The sequence below is a fragment of the Nasonia vitripennis genome, assembly GCF_009193385.2.
Source record: "Nasonia vitripennis strain AsymCx chromosome 1 unlocalized genomic scaffold, Nvit_psr_1.1 chr1_random0004, whole genome shotgun sequence".
NCBI lineage: Eukaryota > Metazoa > Arthropoda > Insecta > Hymenoptera > Pteromalidae > Nasonia > Nasonia vitripennis.
In genome coordinates, this window is record NW_022279590.1 from 1,534,074 (window position 1) to 1,559,677 (window position 25,604).

The window sequence follows — 25,604 nt, forward strand, 5'->3', positions numbered from 1 at the left end:
TAGTTCATGCACTTTAATAATATTTCCAATATGTTGAATACGTCAATTATTTTTTTGCAATTGGAACAATTTACATACGACTTTAATTCTGTGAATGTAACTAAATATTCTGTACACATACAGTGAAATGTAGTATCACTCTTAATGTTAAAAATTTCATTTAAATAATAATGAGTTGAGGGTAAAATTTTGCTTTCACTCAGATTAACAAACCTCATAAAATTTACCATGCCTGTAAAAGACAATTGTTCAGCAACCGAATATTTTAATGCCATCAGTAGCAATTCAGCTTTACTTCTATTAACAGTTGCATTGAGAGGCTCAAAAAAACCTTCTGTATTTTTTAAGTCCTCAAAGGAATGACATTTTTATTTTTGATTTTTAACGTCTAATAAATCATTATCACTGTCACTAAAAATGTCTTCATTGAATGAAATCACATGTTCATTACATTGAATCTAAAATAATAATGTTTAGATCATTATAGGTAAAAAGCTAATGAATTATAAAAGTACAAACAATAAAAAAAATTGTTTTTGAATATGTTAAAATGCGAAAAACTTTTGAGCACTTTTATCTATTTATTTCTATTTATTATTTACTCACATCGGATGTGTCCATCTGAAGACCAGTGAACCCGGGATCAATTTGATCATTTAGATTAAGACTCTGGTTCATTAACGTGAATCTGTTGATAATCACTAAGATTATCAATCGTATCATTATAATCATTGTCCTCTGAATTAGACTCTAGACTAGGATACCGCATTGTATTAATATTATCATCGTTTGATAATAACACTTGATCTTTATCTTCATGTTGAAATAAAGGTTCCTTAAATAAAACCAGCAATGGTTAGAAATTATATAGACAATTGTTCCAACTTAACTGCCCTGTTAAAAATATTTACATAAAATTGTACATCCAATTTTATGTAACGATTTTGAACTCTTATAATAATTAATTAAATTTCACATGAAACAATAAAATTATAAAACCCTACGTAAAATTATCAATGAAATTTTATTTGTATGAAACTTTATATGTAACCGTTCAAAATCTTTACATAAAATTTAATGGAAATATTTTTAACAGAGCGTATTAATTGGAAACTTTATGGTTATGTACGTACAATAGAAGGACAAGCATCACAGGGTTTTTCTTCTATATCTTGCTTTGAATCAGAATTACTTGGTTGCTGGAAATAAAATTTTCAACATGTACTAAGTTGCATTTTGTATTGCAAACTTTTATAAAATTCTAGAACATTTGTAGAACTTTATATCCAGACATGTATCATGCACACAAATATATAATTATTGATAATAACATAAATTATACATACTTCTACCTGACTTTTATTTATCTTTCTTAACTTTCTTACAACATAATCTGTCAACTTTGCATTTTCATCAAATAAATATGTCTTCTTCATTTTCAAAAATTTTAAATAATAATATAAAATTATCACGATCAAACAAACATCATCAAACAAATATATATTTTCTAGTATTCTAGTCCCGTTACACGCAAAACCAACAGTTAACAGAAACTGCTTCAACATGGGTTAGTCTATCTATAGATATGAGGAACAGCGAGCACTTCCATGTTTCTGTTCCTGTTCGTTATATATATAGATATACAAACCCATGTTTAAGCTGTTCCTTTTCCCTCTTCTTTTTTGCGTGTAGCGGGCCGTACTTCTACACACATGTTTCATGGTTTATAGTTATATCCATATTGTTTGCTCCCATGTTTCATGGTTTATAGTTATATCCATATTGTTTGCTCCCATGTTTCATGGTTTATAGTTAGATCCATATATCCATATTTATGTGGAAAGAGGACGTCTAGGCTGGGCTAGAGACTGGACACTCTTCTCTTGAATAATCACTTTATTCTCTCCTCTCTCTCTCTCTCCAGCTCAACCGACTCGTACCGTGGTCTGCGGAACTCTGCTCGGCGTCGGCGCTCGCTCGCAGCATGGCTGCTCTCTCTCTCTCTCTCTCTCTCTCTCTCTCTCTCTCTCTCTCTCTCTCTCTCTCTGCAGTCGGGAGGTGCTGCCACCTAACGTGGGGCACCTACAGTACTCCCCCCCCCAAAAAAGGAAAAAAAAACTGAAAAGTATTTTTATTATTTTGATCGATGAAATTATGACGGAGAGAGATTACAACATTTTTTGTGATTGCGAAGTGTCAGTAGCTGGAGAGCGTTTACAGAAGTTATGATTAAAACTAAAGATATTAGAATCTGAGATTACAATATAACGAACGTGTAAATTCTAATGGTAACAACTCGCGGTATGAACTTATTAATATGAACTTAAAGTATTTACAAAGTCTTTAGTAAAGAGACAGTATTGTCTAACGCTCGTAGACTAACGCCGTGTGTAGCGAGATCTTGGCGAACGTGCGTCGGAACATTGATTCGACAGTTAACAAACTTAAAATCTATTTGTTCGCAGGCGTGAATCACTCCAGCTAAGTTAGCTAGGTTGATTACTCGAGTTCTTTTCTTTCCCCACGTATTGTTTATGAGTACTTCAAAGGTTTGTTTAGGACCAGCACTGATGAGTGCATTTACAATATGGTAGTTGTAATTTATCCGGATCGACCGTAATTGAGGTAAATTTGAAAGAAGTAACGGATAATTGAAGTCCAATCCTAATAAGTTCAACTCGACTAGGTTTGGCGCATTGCCTATGATGTCTGTAACAAAACCTTTGAAATAGTCGTTGTTTTCGAGATTGAGTGTCCTGAGAGCATTCGTACGCAAGAATACTACTCGAGGAATGATCTCAGTATGGAATACTTTACAAGCTGAATAATTGAAGTTAAATGCTTCAGTGACATTGGACGGTGAGAAAATTGACATAATAAGATCGACTGTGTGTCTCTTTCTACCTTGAGAATCTGAGAAATTTAATTCTGCAAGGTGTGTATTGTTTTTTTACGAAGTCGAACAGACGTTCGATAGGCACTTCTTGGCAGTTGTTAAACGATAGAGAACGCAGAGAACTGCATTTTTCTCTGGTTAAAAACTTAAGCGATAAATTTTTGTTATTTACAAAGTTCAGTGATTCTAAGTTGGTTATTGTTAGAAATTCGTCGCACCCACCTGGAGTGCTGCCCAACGTGAGTTTGTTTATTGCAAAACTGTTCGAGAGTAAGTCGAAAGTTTTCTTAGACACAGTGACAGCTGATAGGTCCATTTCGCGCAGACGAAGATACTTGTCGGGAATGGGCCTGTGGCTGACGCAGCGGCATAACAATTTGTTAATAAACGGAATTTCTATTATATTGACGGAAGTATTGAATGAAATACTAGTGAATTTGAAGTTATTGACATCCTCAAGCATTCTATTCAGACCACTGGGATGAGAGTACCGATCGTAACAAGAGTCGAATGGAAGTGCTATACCATGGAATTGGGGGTCATCATGGCAAGCTGTGTAAAGATTTAGGAAATTATTGTAAGTAAGATAGTGAGCTAAGCGTTTGAAGAAGCGTTAATTTGTTGAATGCGGGCTGAGTGCTCGGTAAAGGTTCTTGCTGAGTGAATTGATCGGGTCTCGTTTTGATGTATGAGACTCTGCCTCTAGGATCTGTGAAGGTCAGTTCTTTTTTACAAGATTTCATCTGAATAGCGCATGAGGATGACAGCAACTTGCAAGAAATGACCGCGACGGACAAGCATTCGTAGAGCTTTTTCCTAGTAACGCGATACAGGATGTCACGCAGGAAAAGTCGCAATACGGGTTTGTTGTTAACGAACAATTGAGGAACTTGAGCATCTTGGATGACCGGAAAATTTGACGAACTCGCGTATCTCGTGGTGAGTGCTCGTGTTTCGCGATGCTCGAGGGCTTGCTGAAGGAAGACTTCGAATTGCTCGAGGTCTAAGTCAACTCGAAAGCAATCCGCACGCAGCTGCTCATCGGAAGAGGCATTTCTGTATGCCTGCAGCTGTGTTCGAGCTTCTCTGACCTTGTCCATGACTAGACGTTTAAATAATGATTATTAGATAAATTAAATAAGTAAAGAGCGTGAGAGGACTTAGTCGCTACACCCCAGCGCAAATGAGCTTGACTAACGTAAGAAAATTTCTCGTAACGTGTTAACAATGTATACTAAATCTAATTTGTTCTTTGGTTGAGTTTCTGAAACGAACGTTCTGACTTGAGGTTTACGAGCGAAAGAGATTCGTTTCTTAGAAGTCTCGTTTTGTAACAGAATCGAGTCCGAATGCCTATTCCTTTTTAAAATGTTCGGCACGAACTTCGTACGTTTGGGTGTATGAGGTTGTGGGGAAGGAATAGGGTGATCCACCGGATCAGTGGTGAGGGGTGCTGGACGTGTGTCGTCTGCTGGTTGGACGCGGTTAATATCCGTCGGTGAAGGAATCCTGATCGGTTCAGGAGTGGTATTTTCCTTAGTGCCGTCGGGATCATCTTGCAGGATGGACGTGGGCTTCACCCGTTCAATGTTGACTGTTTTGACAGTGCCATCCTTATCTATGTTAAAGGTGTGGCTCGCTAGGTTGCGAGAAATTATTTTGTGAGGGCCAGTATAGGGCCGCGTCAATGCAGGTTTAATAGGTTTTTCCTGTAACCAGACGTGTGTACAGGTATCTAAACCTTGATGTGTGAATGGCTTGGTAGCTGTCTTGTGATTAACTGGAACTGGTCTCAGTTGTCTCATGTAATCGCGAAATTCGTTGTAGAAGACACGAACGTTCGGCTCTTCGTTGGTGAAGGGAGAGAAATCACCGGGAATCCTCATTGACTTGCCGAAAACTAAATCAGCTGGACTAGCATCGCTGTCTAAACGGATGCGCGTGCGTAGTCCAAGCATGACTGTGGGCAGTAAACGAACCCAGTTTTGGTTGTCTCCGTGGCACATGAGAGCTGACTTGATGTCTCGGTGGAGACGCTCCACCATGCCTTTGGAAGGAGGATGATACGACGAGGTTCTGATCCTGTTGATTCCTAGGATCGATAATAATTCTGAAAACAATTTGGATTCGAACTGGGCACCCTGATCTGTAGTGATCGTCGTGGGTGAACCGTAACGACAGATCCAGTTGTCATGAAAAGCACGAGCTACCGTAGCCGCAGTGGTATCAGTAATTGGTATTGCCTCTGGCCATCTCGTGTAGCGATCGATGATGGTGAGGAGATGCGTGTAGCCGTTGCTGTGGGTGAAGGGGCCTACGAGATCCAAATGTACGTGATCGAATCTAGCATCTGGAGCAATGAAATGCCTGGGCAGAAACTTATTGTGTTTGGTCACTTTAGATTGCTGACATGCTGTGCACGCTTTGCACCAAGAGGCGATGTCGCGACTCATGTTCGGCCACACATACTGCTGGTGGATGAGTCGGGTTGTGACTTTGACTCCAGGATGCGAGGGTGAGTGAAAGTTGTTAAAAACTTCCTTTCTCAATTTCTTGGGAAGGTATGGACGAATGACGTCCTCGTAGATGTCGCAGTAAAATGCTGCGTGCGCGGATCCCCACGTAAGTTTGCGCAGCTTTAAGGGGTGGTCCGGCGTTTGCAGAATTTTTTTTAGCTCTTCGTCCTTTCCCTGTTCCTCGCTGAGTTGTTTGGCGTCGAACAGTGTTGGCAGCTTGAAAGCGTTGATGTTAGCGAGGACTTCCCTGACTTGTGGATCAGCCAAGAGTTCAGGATCGCTCCAGTTGAAAAATGCAGGAGATGTGAAAGCGTTGATTCTTGACAGTGCGTCAGCAACGTCATTCTCCTCCCCTGGGAGATAAAGAATCTCCGTGTTATACTGGGCGATATATGACAATCTGCGTGAGCGAATTGCTGGCATTTTGTCGTGGCTCTGCTGAAGAGCGTAGATCAAAGGCTGGTGATCCGTATGAATTTTAAATTCTGCTCCTTCAAGGTAGTGATGGAAGTAACGAATTGCTTCATAAATGGCCGTTAGTTCCCTGTCATAAGTGGCGTATTTCATTTGCGCAGGAGAGAACTTCTGCGAGAAGAATGCCAAGGGTTGCCAGGCATCATCCGAGCGTTGCTCGAGGGCCGCTCCCATTGCGGTATCGGAAGCATCTGTGATGAGGCGCAGTTCAGCGTTTTCACTGGGAAAAGCTGTGAAAGCTAAGTTGATGCGATCCTCTTTGCATTTGCGGAAAGCATCCTCAGCTTCCGGAGTCCAGGGAACTGGGCGTTTGTCTTTCTTCTTGGCACCTTTCAAGAATTCATTAAGAGGGCGTTGTGTCTCGGCAGCGTGCGCGAGTAAACACCTATAGCTGTTCACAAGACCTAAGAATCTTCTTAATTCTTCGATGGTCCGTGGTAATGGAAATTCTTGAATCGCCTTAACTTTCTCTGGGTTAGGTTTGAAACCGTTAGGCGTGATGAGGTGACCCAGGAAAACGAGTTCTGAAACCCCGAGACTGCATTTCTCCAGGTTTACCTGCAGCTCGTACTCGTTGAGGCGATTGAGCACTATATCTAAGTGCTTCTGGTGCTCTTCTTCAGACGTGGAAGCGATAAGGATGTCGTCTAAGTAGACGAAGACAAAGTCTAGGTCTCCCAACGCCGAGTGAATATAATGCTGGAAGGTTTGTGAGGCATTTCGAAAGCCAAAAGTCATAACTAGGAATTCATAAAGTCCAAAAGGTGTAATTATTGCCGTCTTGGGCACATCTTCTGGTGCTACCGAGATTTGATGGTAGGCTTGGCGTAGGTCTAGGGCCGAGAAAATCTTCTTGCCGTGGCAGAAGGTCATGCAATCATGCATGTGCAGAATCGGGTAACGATCCGGGACTGTGATTAGATTTAATTTGCGAAAGTCGCCGCAAGGACGCCATTGGTTGTTTTTCTTCGGCGCCATGTGAAGTGGACTGGCCCATGCACTGTTGGAAGGCCGGCAGATGCCCAGCTCGCACCATTTTCGAAATTCCTTCTTTGCTGCCTTGAGCTTCGCTGGAGCGAGAGGACGGGCTCGCTGCGAGACAGGCTGGCCCTTGGTGACAATGTGGTGAAAAACTCCCCTTTTCTTGACCGTTCTGAACTGGTCAGGGCAGACTTGGGGATATTTGTTCACGATGTGTGCGTATTTATGGTTCGGAGCCAAAAAGGAAATTTGCACTGGCTGCACTGACTTGACGAAAGCGGGAGCGTGCATAAACTGATTTCCATCTACCAGTCTCTTGAGCTTGAGATCTGGCAGAAGATGGTTCAGGAGATCGGCTCCTATGATTGAATGCGGAACATCCGCTATGGTGAAGTTCCAAGCGATTTTGTATGGTAGGCCAACGTCCAACTCGCGACGTTTGTCGCCATAAATGTTGATAGTAGAGACATTGACCGCATAGAGCTTAAGGTCAGCTGGCTTACCTTGCCAATTGTCTGGCTTGGGGACTACGGAAATGTCCGCGCCGGTGTCTATCAGGAAGACTTCATTTGAGAGATTGTCTCTCACGTGGAGACATGCGGTGAGGTTGGACCGGCTGTCAGTCTCCTCGACAGCAGGATTCTTTAGTTTTCCTGTTTGTCCGTTTCTTTTGGCTGCCTTATCTTGTATTCCTGACCGGGGCCACGTTTCCAAGCACACGGCAGCTGACAATTACGCGCTTACTTGCCAAATTTCCGATGGAAGGTGCAAAAGTTTGTGTTGTTGGAATAGCGCGGCTTGGATTTTGATCTGCCCGAGGTCGAATCGCGTCTATTCTTTGAATTAGTACGAGACCTGTTGTGACGCTTGTTTGGCCTAGAACGACCTTGCTGTTCAGGATTGATTGTCTTCTGAAGTGCAGCTAATAGTTGTTCGAACTTGTCGACCGGGTAGGCGGCAGGCTGGTTATTGTCCTTCAAAGCACTAATGTTGTGTGACTGTTGAAGGATGTCGAAGGCCATATCTGCGCTTTTGACAAGTTCTGCTTCTTCGTTGTAGTTCCAAACCATTAGTCGTATTTGTGCTGGAAGACGGCTTTTCCAGAGCGAAATTACTGTATCTCTGGGCACTCGGTCCTGCGCTAGGCTGAGCAGTTCAGCGAGGAAGTCTGATGGTCGCTTACAACCAATTTCCAGACCTTTGAAAAGCTGCTTTGAAAATTGTTGCTCCGGAGTCTCAGCATATTTATCCGTGAGAATTTTTTTTAGTTCCTCATATTTGCAGCCTCTAACAAGAGTGTTCATCTTGTACTGGAGCTCGTGATGAATGTCTTGACTCAAGCGTGTGCCGACGAAGTTGAATTTGGCTTCGAGAACAGATCTTCCAATTGATTGAACCATCCTTGAGGATCATGTTTGTGGAAGTTCCAGAATTGTAGATGCTTGGTGCTTGGTGCCGTTGGAAGGCAGTGTGGCTGTCCAAACATGGAGTTTCCTTGAGACTGATTTCGTTGTTGGAAGTCTGCTCCTGAATTGCTCCGTGAAGCAAAAGGCAGGTCAGGCTGAAAGGTGTGACCAGTTGAGGGAATGTTGCCGAAGACGTTGGGCGTCCAGCTGGAAAAACTATAGCAGGTAGTGCTAGCAGTTGTTGTCGTTGCCAGTGACGAGCTTGCGAAGGTCAAGGTCGTTGTCATTACAGCCTTGTTTTCAATGACGTGATTCGTGGGTTGCTTCTGCGACCACGAGGCGAAGCATTCCTCCATGTACCTTTTAAATTCATCCATCTTGCTGTCAATCTTCTGGTCGATCGATTCCAGGATTTGGTCGGCATTAGGTGCTCGTCGCTGGCCGTCTGAGGGCCTGTTTTTGTTGGTGGCACCAGTGTAGTTGGTAATGGTGCTAGTGGTGCTTGAGGGCCAGAAGTACGAAGTTGAAGTTGGAAAATTTGATCGCTGGCTCACTCCACTGAAGTCAAAGCCTCCCGCTATGGTACCAGGTGGTTGGCGAAAGCCATCTTGAAAGGCGTTTGCCGTACCGTTGGGTTGCTGGCCAAAGCCGGTTGCCATATTTGTTACCTCTACGTAGTCAAAAATCGTGTTTGACGAAGTGCTCGGTAATGAACCCGAATTAACGTGGGTGGTGAGCGATGGAGAGATACTTGGTTGGCTGTCGCTCGTGGTGGCATCCTGAGTGCTCTCGTTGCTGGTACTTGTATTCGTTGTCTTGACTGGAGAGTGGAATAACGACATTTTCCCGGGTCTTCTGAGTGACCTTGAATTACGCGAAATAGGAAGGAAAGTCTTGGGGACTAGCTTGCCCGACCTTAATTGTAAGCTAGACTCGTTATCGCTCATAAACGGTGGGGTGCAACGACCAGTCTAACTCTACGTTGAAACAAGCCGTACAAAATTATTAATAGACTAAAGTGTACTCGAAGGTACATACATTAGCAAGGCAAAGACTTGTTCAACCGCCAACTCAATTAACTTATTGCTAGGTGCAAATGCAAAGGCTAACGCTACGCTGCGTTGCCAAACGACGTGGCTCTCGGAAAAGACGTGTTGTCCCTCCTGTGTGAACCAACGTCCGGGAGGAGGAAGCAACAGCGACAGTTTGCGAGGGAGCCTGTTGCTTGAATTTATTTATTATCGTCGTTTGTTTATTTGATAAAAGAGGAAAATGATTGAAATCACAAAGTTCCTAGATAGGAAACGTAAAATTATGGAATTAAAGTTTGTAACCTGTATATGCCGCGGCGCTGAGTTGACCTTGCGGCGTGTGTAAGAGGACTCTCTCAACTAGAGATGATTGTTGTTCCTTCTGCGTGAACCAACGTCCGGGAGAAGGAAGCAACGTGTCTGCAAGTGAGAGGCCTGACGTGCCCTAAGCCTTATGAAACTAAAAGAAGAACACACGCTTGTGTTAATTACGCACTCTAAAAAAAAAATATATAGATTTACTGAATCTATTCGTTGACGCAACGTATGCCTGACACGTCGATGAACTGTTGCGATTCGCACACACAGTTCTCGGAATCAGAGCCGCTTCGTAACCAAGATGGCGGCTTTGCGGTGAAATTTCGCTCGCGCGCACTAAATTACCTGAGTGTGAGAATTTCGCACGTCTCTACACACGACGCTACAATTCTACCACTACTACTGCCGATGAGGAGGTGTTGGTTGGGTGGACAAAAGGCGCCGGTGTCGATGGCTTCACGCAAATTCTTTGTTGGAGAGCGCCAAAGGTCACGGCCTTGACGATGAGAAGGCGCCGGTGACGGTGGCTTCGCGCAGAAGATTTAGTCCATCGGCGAGGGCTTCCACGTTGTGCAACGTATAGTTGCGGGGAGACTATACGCGCCGGCGTGCCTGCGCGCGTATAGCTCAAAATGACGGCGCGTCGCTAGGACTTGTTGCTGCCGCTCTCGACACGAAAAGACGTGTGTCGAGGAGATCGACTTGGTTGTCGATAATGCTCCGCGTGTGCACCGGCGTGCCAGCGTGCACACGGGAGTGTGCGATGTGCGTGAAGAATGACGCAATCGCAAAATGTCTTTGTCCGCGACGTGCGAGACAAAGACTCCGCGGCTGGAGAGACTTGCCGAGATGTGTGTTTCTTCTTCTCGTATCTTGACTCGTCGTCGAGAAGCCTGCGTCGGGGTCACCAATGTGGGAAGAGGACGTCTATGCTGGGCTAGAGACTGGACACTCTTCTCTTGAACAATCACTTTATTCTCTCCTCTCTCGCTCCAGCTCAACCGACTCGTACCGTGGTCTGCGGAACTCTGCTCGGCGTCGGCGCTCGCTCGCAGCATGGCTGCTCTCTCTCTCTCTCTCTCTCTCTCTCTCTCTCTCTCTCTCTCTCTGCAGTCAGGAGGTGCTGCCACCTAACGTGGGGCACCTACATTTATATACATATTGTTTGTTTACTCTACATATATTATTCATGTTCAAATTAGCGTACTGTAGAAATTTTTCTCGCTCTTTAGATCAGATGCGATTAAAATAAAATTTTACGCACAAGTTAACAGCATTTTATATAAAACAATGGGCAACTTAAAATTTGCTAAAATAAGATATCAAGGCGTATCTAAAGATATAGTAACTGTGCCAATAACATTTAACAAGGAAAGTGCAAATGAATGCAATCATAGCCACAAAATCGTAATGATTTTGACCGATCAAAGGAATATTACTGTAGAAGACCTTGTCGAAAAGATTGTGATGAAAAGCATATTCATGATGAATATGTTAAATGCATAGTACTGTTCTTGGGAGGTAAATTTGTTTACTCAACACATGTTGCATGAGGATATTCGCACACACACACACAGTAGAAATTTTAATATATATATATATATATATATATATATATATATATATATATATATATATATACACATATTCACATTTATCAATTAATATTGGTTTAAAAATATCAGTAACACGTATATTAATAATTTCTAACCCCTATAAAATATAATGCAATAATTACTGGCGTTTTCTAAAAATTATTTCCATTTATTTTCTGATTTTACTTTCTTTTTCTTAATAATCGCATATAATTTTTTTTTTAATTTATATGCAATTATTTAGATATTCCTTAAAACAAAAAAAAAAATTTTTAGAATCAACTAAAGCCATTGAAGAACAGTCTCAAGTAAAAAGACAAAGAATACCTAACATCAAGGCTGATTTAGGTTATTTAGATCAGCGTAAGACTTCCAATATAAGTGTACGTAAAACATGAGTGTCGTTTTTAAAAATATTTGGAGAAATTGAAAACCTTTCATATTGTATTTATGATTTTAGGATAAAAAAACTAAATTTGTCGCAAAATGCTGCTAATAAACGATCAAGAAGAGTTTTAGAAGAATTTTTAGATCAAGACAACTTTCTTTCGGATAATCCAATGCATCAGAATCAGATATGCCAAAGGTTTGCGAAAAATAATTTATATTTATAAATATTCTTATGAATCTGTGCTTGTGTTAAAAAACTTTATTTATATGAATATTGATTATGTCGTAATAAAATATTTTTATAATTTAGGATACTGATCAGCTATTTGATGACGTGGATGACACTTCTTCTGATAACTTGACGGTATGTAGAAATTTTACATATAAGTCTATGCATAAAAATATATATACACGTTAATTGATAATAAAAAATATATATCAATTTTTAAGGATTTCTATCGGTAACTGCAGAATAATGAAGAAGAACCTTCAGCTAGAGAACAAGAACAATTTGACAGAGGAAACTTCGAACCTAGAATACTATTAAAAAGAATTAGAGGTAATAACCAGGAAGCACTTAATGATGATGTGCTAAGAGGAAACAACGTTAATGATGTGCAGCTTGGAGAAAGCAATGATAATGATGTGCAGCTTGGAGAAAACAACAATAATGATGTGCAGCTTGACGAACACGAAAATCTTCAAAATGATAGAAGAGAAGAGATGCCAAGTACGTAAAGAAAATAATGCAAATAAATAATGCTATGAATAATGTAAATTTAAAATAAGATTTAAAATATGAAAAACTGTTTTTAGGATTAGTAGTCAAAAAGGGTTATTTGAAGCCCTTAATTTGTGCATCTATAAATTATTATAGATTACAGAATGCTGCAGGATACGAAGATAGGCAAAGAAGATTTAGGACGTTAGAAAATGAGGTAATAACTGTACGACTTTTCTACATATATAAATATAAGTACATATTTGAATATATGTAATAGATAAAATATAATGTTTCAGCGCATCGATTTAGGAGAAGGTATCTCAACTACGTATGCTAATTATCAGCTGCTTTTAACAGGGACTCTCTCAACGGTTGCTAGAGACTTAGCTATTATGATATGGTCACCAAATTTACTAGCTATAAGAAATCTTACTGATTTTGAATTGCCCTTAATAAGACTTTATATAAGTAAGTATACAATCCTTATACGATATTTTTATATTTATTATATACATAAAAGTTATTTAACAATAAATACTTTTTTAGGCATTTATCATGATTTAATTGAGAGAAGAAAAAATATATCAATAGAAGATCGGGCTAAATATCTAATGCAAGTTATTAATCGCCTTAGATATAAAGTAAGAGACCTCAAAACTACCCAAAAAAAAGAGCCAGAAAAAACACAGCACGAAAATCTCTAGCTTAATAATCTCAAAACAGATTTTTTTTATTTTATTTGTTTTTTAGAATAAATTCAGTATTTTGTTTAAATTTTTATGTTACGCACAGTATTCGTGCACTACTTTGTGACTAGTGATTTTACGAATATCATTTTTACAGTTATAACTTTGAAAAAAGCTTTGATGCTTTTAAATGTTAACACTAACATAATTATAATTGTTCAATCAAAAGAAAAAATGCCAAATAGTTTGAGAAAAAAGTTAGTTTATTGTTATAGAAAACGATTAATAAGTATTAATAACAATAATAAGACTGTAAAATATTTTTAATATTTAAGTAGGAAAAAAAAAATATTGTAGGTTCGAAACATAAGGTTAAGCGTTGATAAATAATCGTCATAGAAGGCTTGTGTTAGTTTAAAAACTAATTATTCCAAAATAATTTTGCCAAAATAGAGATACTTTATTCCCGCAAATGCAGAAAAAAAATACGAGGGAATAAAAAACTACTTTAGTCACGCTTTTCAAATAATAAATTGGCTATTATAGTTAAGCCGTAAATAAAACTATTTCAACCCTTCTGCCTCTCACTCTCACACTTGAAGTAAGGGATGGTAACGGAAAACCATAAACAAAGTTGGGGCTGTTCACAAAGTCATTGCCATAATCGTCTTCAGCATCCACGAAAACCCTTGAAGCATTTTTTCGGCGATTCTCCATGTTTTCACCCTCCAAGCCCCCAAAATCACCCCTAAAGTGAGGATGGGATGGTCATAGTGGTGGCTGTTAATAAAATCATTGCCATAATCGTATTCAGCATCCACGAAAACCCTTGAAGCATTTTTTCGGCGATTTTCCATGTTTTCACCCTCCAACCCCCTAATTTCACCGCCTCAATGGGGGATGCTTGCATTTCCAATAATTTTTCCTCAATTGGTATGACCTATGGTTGACTTAAGAAAAAAAATCAGATCGATATCTCCATTTTTTGTGAAGATATTAGGTTTGGAAAAAGCGATATATCCAATATAAGGGAAAGTGTCCTATATTCGTTAATATTATATATATATATATTGTGACGGCTGAGTGCACGTCAAATGTCTAAAGGCTAATCATGTACTAATTGTAATAAGATTATTGTTTCAGCAAGCTGCCAACGAGCGCCGAAACGAGCGAGAACGAGAGACGAGGCAAGATAGAGACAGAGTGAGAGCATAGGTAGCGCGGTTGCCGCCTGGCCGCACAGCGTTGGCGAGATATTACAACGATGTGCCGACGGCCGGGAGAGCCGCGACTAGAGTTAGTCTCGCTGCGCTATCCACACGAGTAGCTCGCGCTGCTACTATACGCGGGTTTGTTGTGAGTCCTGCGAGCATCTCGAGAGCGAACGATATTCGTACGTGCGTTACCGACGAGCCGCAGCGATGCCCGTCCGAACTGTTGCATCTCCACGTCCGAGACTGGACCACGTCCGTTTGCGTCAAGTACTACTGCCACTACTGAGTTGTAAGTACCTGCACTCTCACGTCTCTCTTTATCGTTCGTCGAAGTGTGCGGCGTTTGCACCTACCTCCGTGTATAGTACAATCGAATATACATTTCCTTATCTAAACTTCTCGTATGTTATTTCTTACGACCCGACCTACGCCGCCTCCGCGGGTCGTGTAAAAACACGTGCATGATCTGAGTCGGCCGAGCCGTGCCTTCTGCACGCCCGACGTTAATTTACAATAAACAGGGCCCTTCTGGCCCCGGTTATAACACGGCAGAAAAGTATTAACCGAGTGTTATAATATATATATATATATATATATATATGTATATATATATATATATATATATATATATATATATATATATATATATATATATATATATATATATATATATATTATATATATATATATATATATATATATATATATATATATATATATATATATATATATATATATATATCTGACAGTATATAATATACTGTCAGATTTCGGCAATACACTTTTTTTGGTTCCCTATTACACAACGAACAAAATGAGCCCTTATAGAGTCATTTTAACCGTAATTCCGAGTGAAACAACTGCATCCTTGGTTAACTAGGATCAAATACAGGAGAGCAAATATTTTCAGGAGTACTCGTCCGCTGTGGTTAGTCTATATACTGCCCCACTCCACAGCCCACGCATTAAAGTCGCCTGCAATCAGTATTGGTTTCCTCCCTACTGCGTCTTGTATGAACCGATCTTGCATTGGAGCGTTAGGTGAAGCGTAGCAGCTGTAAACAGTGACACCTGCTACCTTAGCCCGTATAAATCCTTCTTTACGGATCTTCATTTTTTCACAGAAAGCAACGTTTCCCCATGCCCAGATTGCTGTTTTACCCGTAGTGTCCATTTCCCACGATGGTTCGTCTAGATCCTTAGATTGTTCGCACACAATAGCTACGTCTACCTGTTTCTCGCGGACATACTGATTGAGTGGGTCCTGTACTGTCTCACAGTGGTTTAAATTTATCTGCACTATATTCATTTTCGTTAGTTTTTCAGTACTTTTAATGCAGCTCGGTAGGCTGGGCATGTATAGCTACCGGCTGCATGGTCACTCTTTGATTCTTTATCCTTTTCCCGGCAGAGAATGCAACTCAGCGCGTTCGTGCAACTTTTCGCTGCATGTCCTTCCGTTCCGCACTTAAAACAGCGTTTACTTCTGTCTTACGTCTCTGCACACTTTTTGCGATATGGCCAAAACCCAGGCATTTATAGCATCTAGGTGGTCGTGTCTGTTGACTAATCTCCCTGATTCTGCAATTAACCGCACCTACTTTGAGCTTTCCCCGTGCGATCGCCTTTTGTGCAATCTGGGCAGGCAGCTGCACGACGGCAGTCTGCGTATCTCCATAAGTCTTCCAAAGAGTCTTTACGGACGTCTCCTTTACTACTTTACGTAACCTCTTACTTTACTTCCTTCTCTTCTGGAAACTCTCTACTCAGGATATCCTGCTAAGAGGTAAGCATATCCAGGTCTTTTATTTCAAAGACCATTTCATGCTGAAGCCTCTTTTACCAGCACCGCTTTAACTGCTTCTTGAAATTCCTGCGTGTTCACTTTTTTGGTGCGTCGTAGCTCTAAAAGAAGATCTCCTGCCACCGTTTTGCGTATTTTTTTTACGCTGTTACCAAGCACCGTCAGATTAGGGTCCGCTTCTATTTTCCTCAAAATATCAGCGTACGAATTTCCTTCAGCAGCTTTTATAACAAGTGCATCAGGCCTGGTGAGTCTCTCTCGTGTTTTTCTAGTGCCATGTTGGTTCTTGGCATCAGTGTTTTGCGTATCTCCTCTTTCCTCTTTTTTTCTTTCTTTTTCCCTTTATGGTAATTTTCTGCTAAACTCCTGCCAGGGTGGGTCTGCCTTTTCTTCTGGAGACACTTATAATTGGATTTTTTATGCGACTTCCGCAGAGGCTACTTCCTTATTTTTCCTCGTTCTTTTAGCGTAGTTTTCTTGCCTTACGCTTATTTAGCGTTCTTGTCGTCACCGCGTTTGATGCTTCTATCGTCTATGATGCCTTGTCCTCCTTCTGAATATGCTGCTGGTTCGGTGACTGTTTCGCTTTTTTTAGCATTAATCTAAGACTCTCCTTGCTTTTTTTCAGCGCCACTTGTCCTCTTTTAAGCCGCTTAACCTAAATCATAATCGCCGATAGATCGCATTTAACAGACTTATGAATGTTGGATGCGTTTGACACAACATTATCCATAGAGTCCAGCCTGTCTCGGATCTTCTCCCATATGCTTTCTCGTTCTTGCTCAGCATCCCGGATTGTATTCCAGATCTCGAGAGCTCCTTTTCCTGCTTTCTCTCCTTGCTCGGTTAAATTTTCCATGCTCGATAATAGTCTTCATTCCAGTATGTGTCCGACCACCGTCGATCCCCCCGTCTATGGAGGCAACTAACATGGCCCCAACACATGACTGTAAGCGGCGCCAGACTGGGAACATAATACCAGAGTATAGCACGCAATACTGCCCTAGCCCACCTCCACTCTCTCGAACTTCCCACCCCGAACAAAGTGCTTGGCTCTCTGGAGAGTTTCTAGCAGACATCAAGCAATATCACGCAGTCGCCTTAGCCGATTGACCGGTACTGGCTATGTGACCGGCCTCCCGTCTTTCCATCAGCGGAAGCCAAAGGTGGTTCAGGTCACTTTTGCTCGCAACGTCAAATTGCCTCCTCACCCAAAATCTCCTTTTGGCAGCTTACAGGTCGCACCACACGGCAAACGCAGCGGCCTAATATGGTCCACGGAGCATATTTTATTTCTGCTCTACCCTCCGAGGTATATATCCCAGCAAGCTCTTCCCTATCCGCCACCCAGGGGACGCGCCACTTACGAGTGTCAGACTTACCCGCGCGCACGCGCGTGCGTGTATGTGTGTTTTTTTTATGTGGCCTAGGCAGAGCAAGTTTTGCACAAGTGGCCCTCCGACACCGGATCCCCACAGGTACTATCGTTGAACAATGCTTCCGTGGGGCCCGTTAACTAGCCTTTTTTTGGCTTCGCCTTTGGAGCTTGACATTGCCGTACATCCCCCATCCACATAGGTGATTAGGGGTTCCGGATCAAACTCGTCTTCTTCATTCTGCATCGTCCTGCCGTCTTCTTCCTTCTGCATCGACCAGCCATCCTCTGGACAGACTCAACCCCGACACCTACGTTCCTCAGCATCGGTCTGAGGAGCACTTAGAGGTACTCAACCCTAGCTTCTACGTTCCTCTGCATCAGGCAGGGGAGTGAGAGTTCAACTCTGTGACCCACGTTCCTCTGCATCAGTCCGAGAAGCGTTTTGTATCTATTACCTAGTGGCATTCGTCTAACAACAGTTTTAATCAGCTGTTTCGCTATGTTCTTCCGTTCTATTCTCTTCGTCATTTCTAACCTTCTTGATAATAGTCCTTACGTAGTTGTTAACTGCGCACCAGCCATCTTTCGACGCTAGCATAGCTGTCATCATTGACTAAGGGGTCACCGTAGCCTGAAGGTACCGCTCGAGTCCCTCATCTTCTATTTCGAATCGCGAACAGTTGCAAAAGACATGTTCCGCATCTTCGTTTGTTTCCAAACATACTAGGCAATTTGAATTATCCTCTACCTTGAAGCGGTGTAGGTAGGCTCGAAAGCACCCATGTCCGCTCAAAAACTGCGTAAGGTAATAATTCGCTTCCCCGTATCGTCTATTGGTCCTTTGCGGATTTCCAAATTTCCTTTTAAGTATTGTCACCACGATGGCTTTCTTCGTATATATTCTTTCGTTCTGTTGCTAGGAGGTCAATAGACGGCATCCTTGAAATAACGCACACTGCATCTTCTGATACTGTTCGGTAGGCAGAAGCGACTCGCAATGGACTTCTCCTGTTGACAGCTTTCGTGCATAGGACTTCACCAACATAGCGTCCACCCATATTGGGGCACCGTATAACATAATTGATGTAGTTACACTGGCTAGGAGTAACCTTCAGCCCTGCGTTAGCCTACCTACATTTGGCAAGAGTCGCAATAGTGCAGCAACAACTTTTGCTGTCTTATTGCTCGCTCTCTCAAGATGCTGCTTAAACGTTAGTCGGGCGTCTATGGTGATTCCCAGGTTCTTAATGGTCAGCTGAAAGTTTATTTCGTGTCCGTCTACTGACAGTGTATTGTCTGTATTTTTTTTCTACTGGATATAAGAATAGCCTGCGTTTTATTGCTAGCAAGCTCAAGTCCAGTCTGCTTTAGCTAATCGTGAATTATACTTACTGCCTCGTTAGCGATTTCCAATGTTATCTGCAAACCCTACAAGTGTTGCACCTTCGGGTAGCTCTAGCTTAAGTACGCCTTCGTACATTATGTTCCACAATAGTGGGCCGAGCACTGACCCTTGTGGGACCACTCCGGTTACTTGATAGCTTTTCGTGCCGCTCTCTGTGTCATACGAGTTCAAAAGGGTTCTGTCTTTCAGGTAGTCAGGCATAATCCTTCTTATATATGCGCGTACCTCTTTTTTCCGTAGTGCCTCCTGTATCTTGCCCCAGCTGGCTGAGTTAAACGCATTTTTAACATCCAGTGTGATCCTTCTTTCCATCTTTTTCCTTCTGTTACAGTTCTAGCGGTGTCAACTACTAAGCTCATGGCCTCAAGAGTGGAGTGTGTTTTCCTGAAGCCGTATGGATATTCCGCAAGTCTGCCTGGTTTTTTAATGACTTGGTCCATTCTAATGCCGATTTTGCGCTCTAAGATCTTGCTCGGGGTGTCCAGCAGAGTGGTCTGTATGAGGAAGCTTCTCCAGGTGGCTTATCTCCTTTTGATAGTAGCACCAGGCGTTGCTTCTTCCAGTTCTTAGGAAACGTCCCTTCTTCAAGACATGAGTTGTACAAGTCCACAAAGACATAAGGGCGTGCCTGTATAGCTTGTTTCAATGCTATCAATATTGGGTATGTCATCCAGGCCTGGAGCCTTGTTGTTCCCAATTCTTTTGCAAGCAGCCAGTAATTCCTCTGTGGTGATTGCTGGAATGGTTTTGTCATTCGCCTCCGCTTCAGGAATAGCTGTTACTTCCAGTTGAAGGGGAAACAGTGTGGTCTCAATACGATCTAGCTATTCCAGGCTTTGAGGAGGGGGGATATAACCTCCCTTTATCTTCATTACCACTTCGTACGGTCGCCTTCAAAGGTCCAGCTCAACCTCATCCTGTAACTCTTTCAGGCACCGTCGTTTATTCTCTCGGATTTTCCTCTTAAGTATCCGTTAAGCATTCTTCATTTCTTTATTTAGGGCGTCTACTATTTCTTTACCACGACTAGTCTTATAGTATTTCTTTCTAGCCCGCTGTTTCCGTCTTCTGGTTCAATGACACTCTTTGCGGGCTGCCTCAATTTCTTTATCCCACCAGTATACTGGCGGTCGTCTATTGTTGGGAGTTTTCCTTGGCATTGTTGCGTCGCAGGCTCGGGTAATATTTCCCATTACCTGCTCGACCTTATCATTCGCAGATCCAGAAAGCTGTATTTTTTCTAGAGCCAGCAGGAATGTCTCCTTATCATAATCCTTTATTTTCTGGCCCACTCTTTTTGTCGTTGCCCTCCTGTTGGATTTCTGTTTTAATATTCTTATCTCTATTATTATTGCTTGGTGGTCACTGTTTGTGTAATGATTGCTCACCGTCCACGATCTAACTGAGCAAATCAGGCAGCTGCTGACAAACGTGAGATCTATGATAGACCCTGCGTCTTCTCTTTGAAATGTGTAAGAATATCCCTGGTTAACTAAGAGCAAGTCAAGAAGGGCGAATGCTTCCAATAGCGCTTGTCCTCTTTCGTTTGTCATTTAGCTGCCTTACTCTACTGCCCAAGCGTTAAAATCGCCTGCTATCAGTACCGGTTTTCTTCCTACAGCATCCTGTACTATCCTATCCAACAGTTGTCTGAATTCTTCTATCGACGTGTTAGGAGAAGCACAGCAGCTGTAAATGTGTACGCCTGCGACCTTAGCGCGTATGAATGCTTTATTACGTCTTGTCATTTTTTCCTGGAAAGTGGCGTCTCCACATGCCCATATCGCTGCTTTACCAGCGCTATCCATATCCCACGATGGTTCGTCCAGGTCTCTGTATTGTTCACAGACGGTAAATATGTCGATTCCTGTCTCGCGGACATACTGGCGCAGTAGGTCCTGTGCAGTCACGCAGTGATTCATATTCAACTGCACTATTTTATTTTCTTCGTCGGTTAGTGGCTTCTACTGCAGCTTGGTAAACTGTGCCTCCTTTACAGAGTACACAGTTGGGTTGGTTCCTTTGCTTTGTGTCCATCTTTTCCACATTTAAAGCAAAGCTACCACCTAACACCTAAGCGGCTCATTTTTGTGGTTAGCCACTCGGATCCTACAGTTGACCCATCCTATTCTGATCTTCTGTAGCTTAGTGATCTTAGCCGCTATCTGAGCTGGTACCCGTATCACTGCAATCTGCATGTCACCATACGTCTTTCGCAGAGATCTTATCGTAAAGACTTCTATGATGTTCTCCTCGCCAATTTCCTCCTGTCGTGCTTCTAGTACCTCCTCTTTTGAGGTAAGCATGTCCAGATCTCTTAGTTCAATGGTTTCTTCTTCATGAAGTGCTTTTATTGTGGCGCCTTCCACTAGTACCGCTTCAACTGCTTCTTGGAAGTCCGAGGTTTTGACTTCTATTGTGCGTTTAAGCTCTATCAGAAGATCTCCTGCGACTGTTCTGCTTAGTTTATTTACGCTATTCCGCTAGTGCGTTAAGTGACGGAGCCGCTTTCATTTTGGAGAAAATGTCTGCATAGCTCTTTCCTTCTGCAGCCTTGATGATTAAAGCATCCGGTCTGGGAGGTCTTGCCTGCTTCTGTCCATTCTTTCTGGCCCTGTTCTAGTTTGCAACGCCAGGAACACTTTTATCCCATTTGCTTGCCTTTTTCTCCTTTTTCTTTGACTTTTTTGTGACAACTTCCTGCCTCGCTGTTGTTTTCCTGTAACTTTAGATGTCTTGGTACCGTCCTTCGTGTCATATAATAGAATTCTGTCCTTCAGATAGTCGGACATCATTCTTCTTATAGATAAAGGTACATTCTGTTTCCGGAGTGTTTTCGTGTATTTCACCCCATTTAGCCGAATTGAATGCATTTTTGATATCCAATGTAACTATAGCGCAGTATTTCTTTTTTTCTCCCTTCCATCTGTTCCCCTCTATCGCTGTTTGCGCAGTGTCGATCACTAGGCTAACTGCGTCCAGGGTTAAACGATTCTTCCTAAAGCCATATTGTTGTTCCGCTAATCCACCTCTTTCTTCTATAAAATGATCCATTCTGACGCAGACTATGCGTTTTAGGATCTTACCCGTGGTGTCCAACATGCAGAGCGGTCTGTATGATGAGGAATGTTTTCGGAAATTGTCTTCTTAAGCTTCCTTTTAGCGTCCTTCATTTCTTGTGCTCTTCCGGTTTTATAGTACTTCTTTCTTGCCCGTTATTCTCTTCCTCTGGTTCGGTGACACTCGCTGCGCGCACTCTCAACCTCTTTGTCCCACCAATATACTGGTGGTCGTCTACGATTGGACACTCTTCTCGGCATGGCCGCGTCACAGGCTCGTGTAATATTACCCATCACCTGTTCCGCCTTGCTGTTCACCGTACCCGAGAGTTGCAATTCTTCCAGTGCCAGTAGGAACATCTTCTTATCATAATCCTTTGTTTTCCTACCGACTCTGTTGGTCCTTGTACTCGCGCTGGGTCTCTGCTCTGATTTTCTTACCTCCATTATTATGGCCTGGTGATCACTCTTTGTGTAGTGTTCACTCACGGTCCACTTGTCAATTGAGCCAATGAGGCAACTACTAACAAATGTCAGGTCTACAATAGATCCTGCGTCTTCTCTTCTAAAGGTGTTAGTGCTACCCTGATTAACTAACACCAACTCCAGGAGAGCAAATGCTTCTAGCAGTACTCGTCCTCTTTGGTTAGTTATTTGACTGCCCCACTTTATGCGCTAAAATCGCCTGCGATAATTACTGGCACCCGCAATATCCTGCACGAGTTGATCTAACTGCCGCTCGAACTGTTCGATCGGTGTGTTAGGCGAAGCATAGCAGCTGTATACGTGTATTCCTGCTATTTTTGCACGAACAAATCCTTCCTCGCTGGTCAACATTTTTTCCTAAAATGCCACGTTCCCACATGCCCAAATCGCTGCTCTGCCAGTGTCGTCTGTTTCCCACGATGTCTCGTCCAGAGCCCTGAATGGTTCACATATAATGGCTACGTCGACCTCCGTTTTATGAACATACTGGTTAAATAAATCCTGTGCTGTTTCGCAGTGATTCAAGTTCAACTACACTATCTTTATTACCTTCGTTTCTTTAACTTCTCTACTGCCGCTTGGTATACTGGGCATGTGTAGCTACCAGCAGCATGGTCACTTTTCTCTGTTGCTCCTCTTTCTTGGCAGAGAACGCAGCTCGGTTTATTTTTGCAATCTCTTGCATTATGTCTTTCGACTCCACACTTGTAACAGTGGTTACTTCGATTCTGTGTTACTGTGCCGATTTTGCCGATATGTCCAAATCCTAGACATGTATAGCAGCAAAGTAGACGTGCATTCCGCTTTATCTCTCGTATTCTGCATACTACCTAGCCTATCCTAATTTTCTGCTTTGCGACCATCTGCTGAGCCGTTTTTGATAGCATTTGAATGGTCACCGTCTACGTATCGCCATATGCCTTGCGCACAGACTTTACTGAAGTTTCCTCCACTGCATTGAAGCCGCTATATTGAAACTCCCTCCGTAGCGCTTCCACGATGTCCTCCTTAGTGGTTAGAACATCAAGATCCTTTACTTCAAAGACCTCTAGATCTTGCAGAGCTCTTACGGTAACACCCTCTTATAGCACTTGCACCGTTTGTCGAAGTTCCGCTGCCTTCCCTGAGTTCCAAAAGTAAATCACCAACCGCCGTTTTGCGTATCCTATTTACGCTATCCCCTAGCATCTTCAGTTTTGGGTCTACTGTCATCTTTCGCAAGATATCAGCGTAGGACTTCCCGTCGGTAGCTTTTATGTTTAGAGCCTCTGGTCGGGTTGGTTTTGCTCTTGGCGGCATAGATTTTAGGTGCCTTTCCGATCTACAACACCATTGTTAATCTTATCGTCTTCTATTTCCTTTTTCTTCTTTTTCTTTCTTGTTTCCACTCTCTGCCAGGGTGGTTATGTCCCTGTTGTGGGCGGTGGGCACTGAGTAGTGCTGGAAGTCGTCGCTAGTGGCGCACTCTGGCCATGCTTTGGCGTCTTGTCCTCTTCTTTTCTTTTCTTTTTGGTCTCGTTCTGTGTAGGAGACCGTTCCTTTCTCTTCTTTGGCGTTTCTACCTCCCGTTTTTCTTCTGAGGTCCGCGAGGTCCGTGAGCTATTCGACATCATCAGTCCAAAGCTAGACTTGGTCTTGCTCGACGCTTCGCTTACGCTGTAAAGCTTGACCCGCTTGGGGCTGTATTATAATTAACTCACTGTTCATGATTGATTTATATTCGGGGTTTCTTCTCCTATCCTGTATCCTAGGAAGGAGCCCTTTAACAAGGTGCTGTCATCCGGGCCAGATGAGCCTTGGTTATTTTAACGAGGTTGCTACTCCTCCCCCTCCTCCTTCCCCACTTCTTGTGTGGTGAAGCCTTGGGCTTGGGACCGGCGTAGCGGAGTTGTGTGTGTGTGTGCGTGTGTGTGAGTGTGTGAGATATGGAAGAAATCCAAGAATTTTCGGTAAAAGACGTCCAGGCGTCAGAATGACCTTCAGACATCGGCTTCGATAAAGAGCACTAAATATGATTGATACATACCGAAAAACATCCGTGATTCTGTAGAGGATGTATATACAAGTATTAAAATGATCTCTGGGTTTGCGAGTCATTGTTATATCATACACATTCTTCTAAACAATGTCTAAGTCCCTAGGTAGTTTTGAGACATTTACTCGTACAGAAGTTATGTTAAAAAATGTACATATAATTATGTAAAAATATGTCTATAAACTATGAGAAATCAAAAATAGGTTAACATAATAGTAGAGAAATATACATATTTCTACTCTAAAAAAGAGAGTAATCATCATTCTATTTGTTCTCAGATTGGTCGTCGATTGGCCAATAAGATTACGAGATAGATGGCGGGACGCGCGTGATAGTTTGTTTCTAACCTATAAAAATGTTTAATATAAAGCAGCGCGCGGAGCGCGCATTGATCTTGCTAGTCAAGTTAAAATATAAAGACGTAATAAAAAAATTAATTTGATACTTTCTGGATGTAAATTGATGTACTCAGAGAGAAAAACTTAAGGTGAAATCTCTTTTTATCTTAGCGTTTTCAAAAGTACTTACTCCTCTAGCATCTCTGAAGAGTATAGCGGCATGAATGGGATCCAAATAAGCATCTGAGGCCCTATGCGGAACAGCCGGTGAGCCTAAAGATAATCGTCTTGCATTTGAATCCAATGAACACCTCCGCAGGGCACCTAAATAATAGATGCAAAATGATTTAACATTTCTTATATTAAAGATATTGTTAAAAGTATGCAAAAATAGTGTAAGAGTATGCTTAATTTATTAAAATTATTCTTGGAACTTGAAGAAGAATTAATTTAAAATGATTTGAGACGTAGTGTCTCTGAAAGCGTGCACTGTGTAAATGTTACTAAAGAAACACAGGTAGCTCGAAGCACTACCTAAAATCACACTTGTATGCGCCGCAAACTGTCGTACATGCCAGTGTGTATTTAACACGCCGAAATTTCGTATTATCGTCTATAGTCGCGTAAATGTATTGTCCTATATCACTATATAAATCTCGCGTCACAGCATAATAAAAATTATCCTATACTAGACACAGCATTATGATTTTTTAAATGTAAAAAAATACAAAAAAGATAAAGCTATGTTATGTACAACAATATAGACCTTTGGATAATATTTAAGAGTAAAGTACATGCACTAAAAAAATGTTAAAATGCTGGACCACCATAGTTTGCTGGATCTCCAAATTATCATTGCAGAAAATTT

At 41.9% G+C, this 25,604-nt stretch overlaps 2 protein-coding genes across 14 annotated transcripts in view; one reads left to right on the top strand and one right to left on the bottom strand.

Moving 5' to 3' along the window:
- Positions 1 to 25,604, bottom strand: part of LOC100678622 (dentin sialophosphoprotein) — an 860,138-nt gene that overhangs the window by 332,574 nt on the left and 501,960 nt on the right. For all 13 annotated transcript variants that reach the window (XM_031933206.2, XM_031933240.2, XM_032601286.1 and 10 more), the window contains one exon: positions 24,927 to 25,060. In XM_031933206.2, the coding sequence (XP_031789066.1) occupies positions 24,927 to 25,060 (134 nt within the window). The remainder of the gene's footprint in view (positions 1 to 24,926; positions 25,061 to 25,604) is intronic.
- On the top strand, positions 10,565 to 13,840 carry LOC107981468. The gene is made up of 7 exons (XM_031933290.2): positions 10,565 to 11,143; positions 11,494 to 11,600; positions 11,678 to 11,803; positions 12,159 to 12,337; positions 12,424 to 12,545; positions 12,628 to 12,799; positions 12,878 to 13,840. The coding sequence occupies exons 3-7, from the start codon at positions 11,778 to 11,780 to the stop codon at positions 13,033 to 13,035; spliced, it is 657 nt and encodes a 218-aa protein (XP_031789150.1). The 5' UTR covers positions 10,565 to 11,143; positions 11,494 to 11,600; positions 11,678 to 11,777; the 3' UTR covers positions 13,036 to 13,840.

Coding starts and splice junctions, on each gene's coding strand:
- LOC107981468 (XM_031933290.2), top strand. CDS start 11,778: ATGCATCAGAATCAGATATGCCAAAG. Junction 12,338..12,423: donor TAGAAGAGAAGAGATGCCAA/GTACGTAAAGAA, acceptor AACTGTTTTTAG/GATTAGTAGTCAAAAAGGGT. Junction 12,800..12,877: donor CTTAATAAGACTTTATATAA/GTAAGTATACAA, acceptor ATACTTTTTTAG/GCATTTATCATGATTTAATT.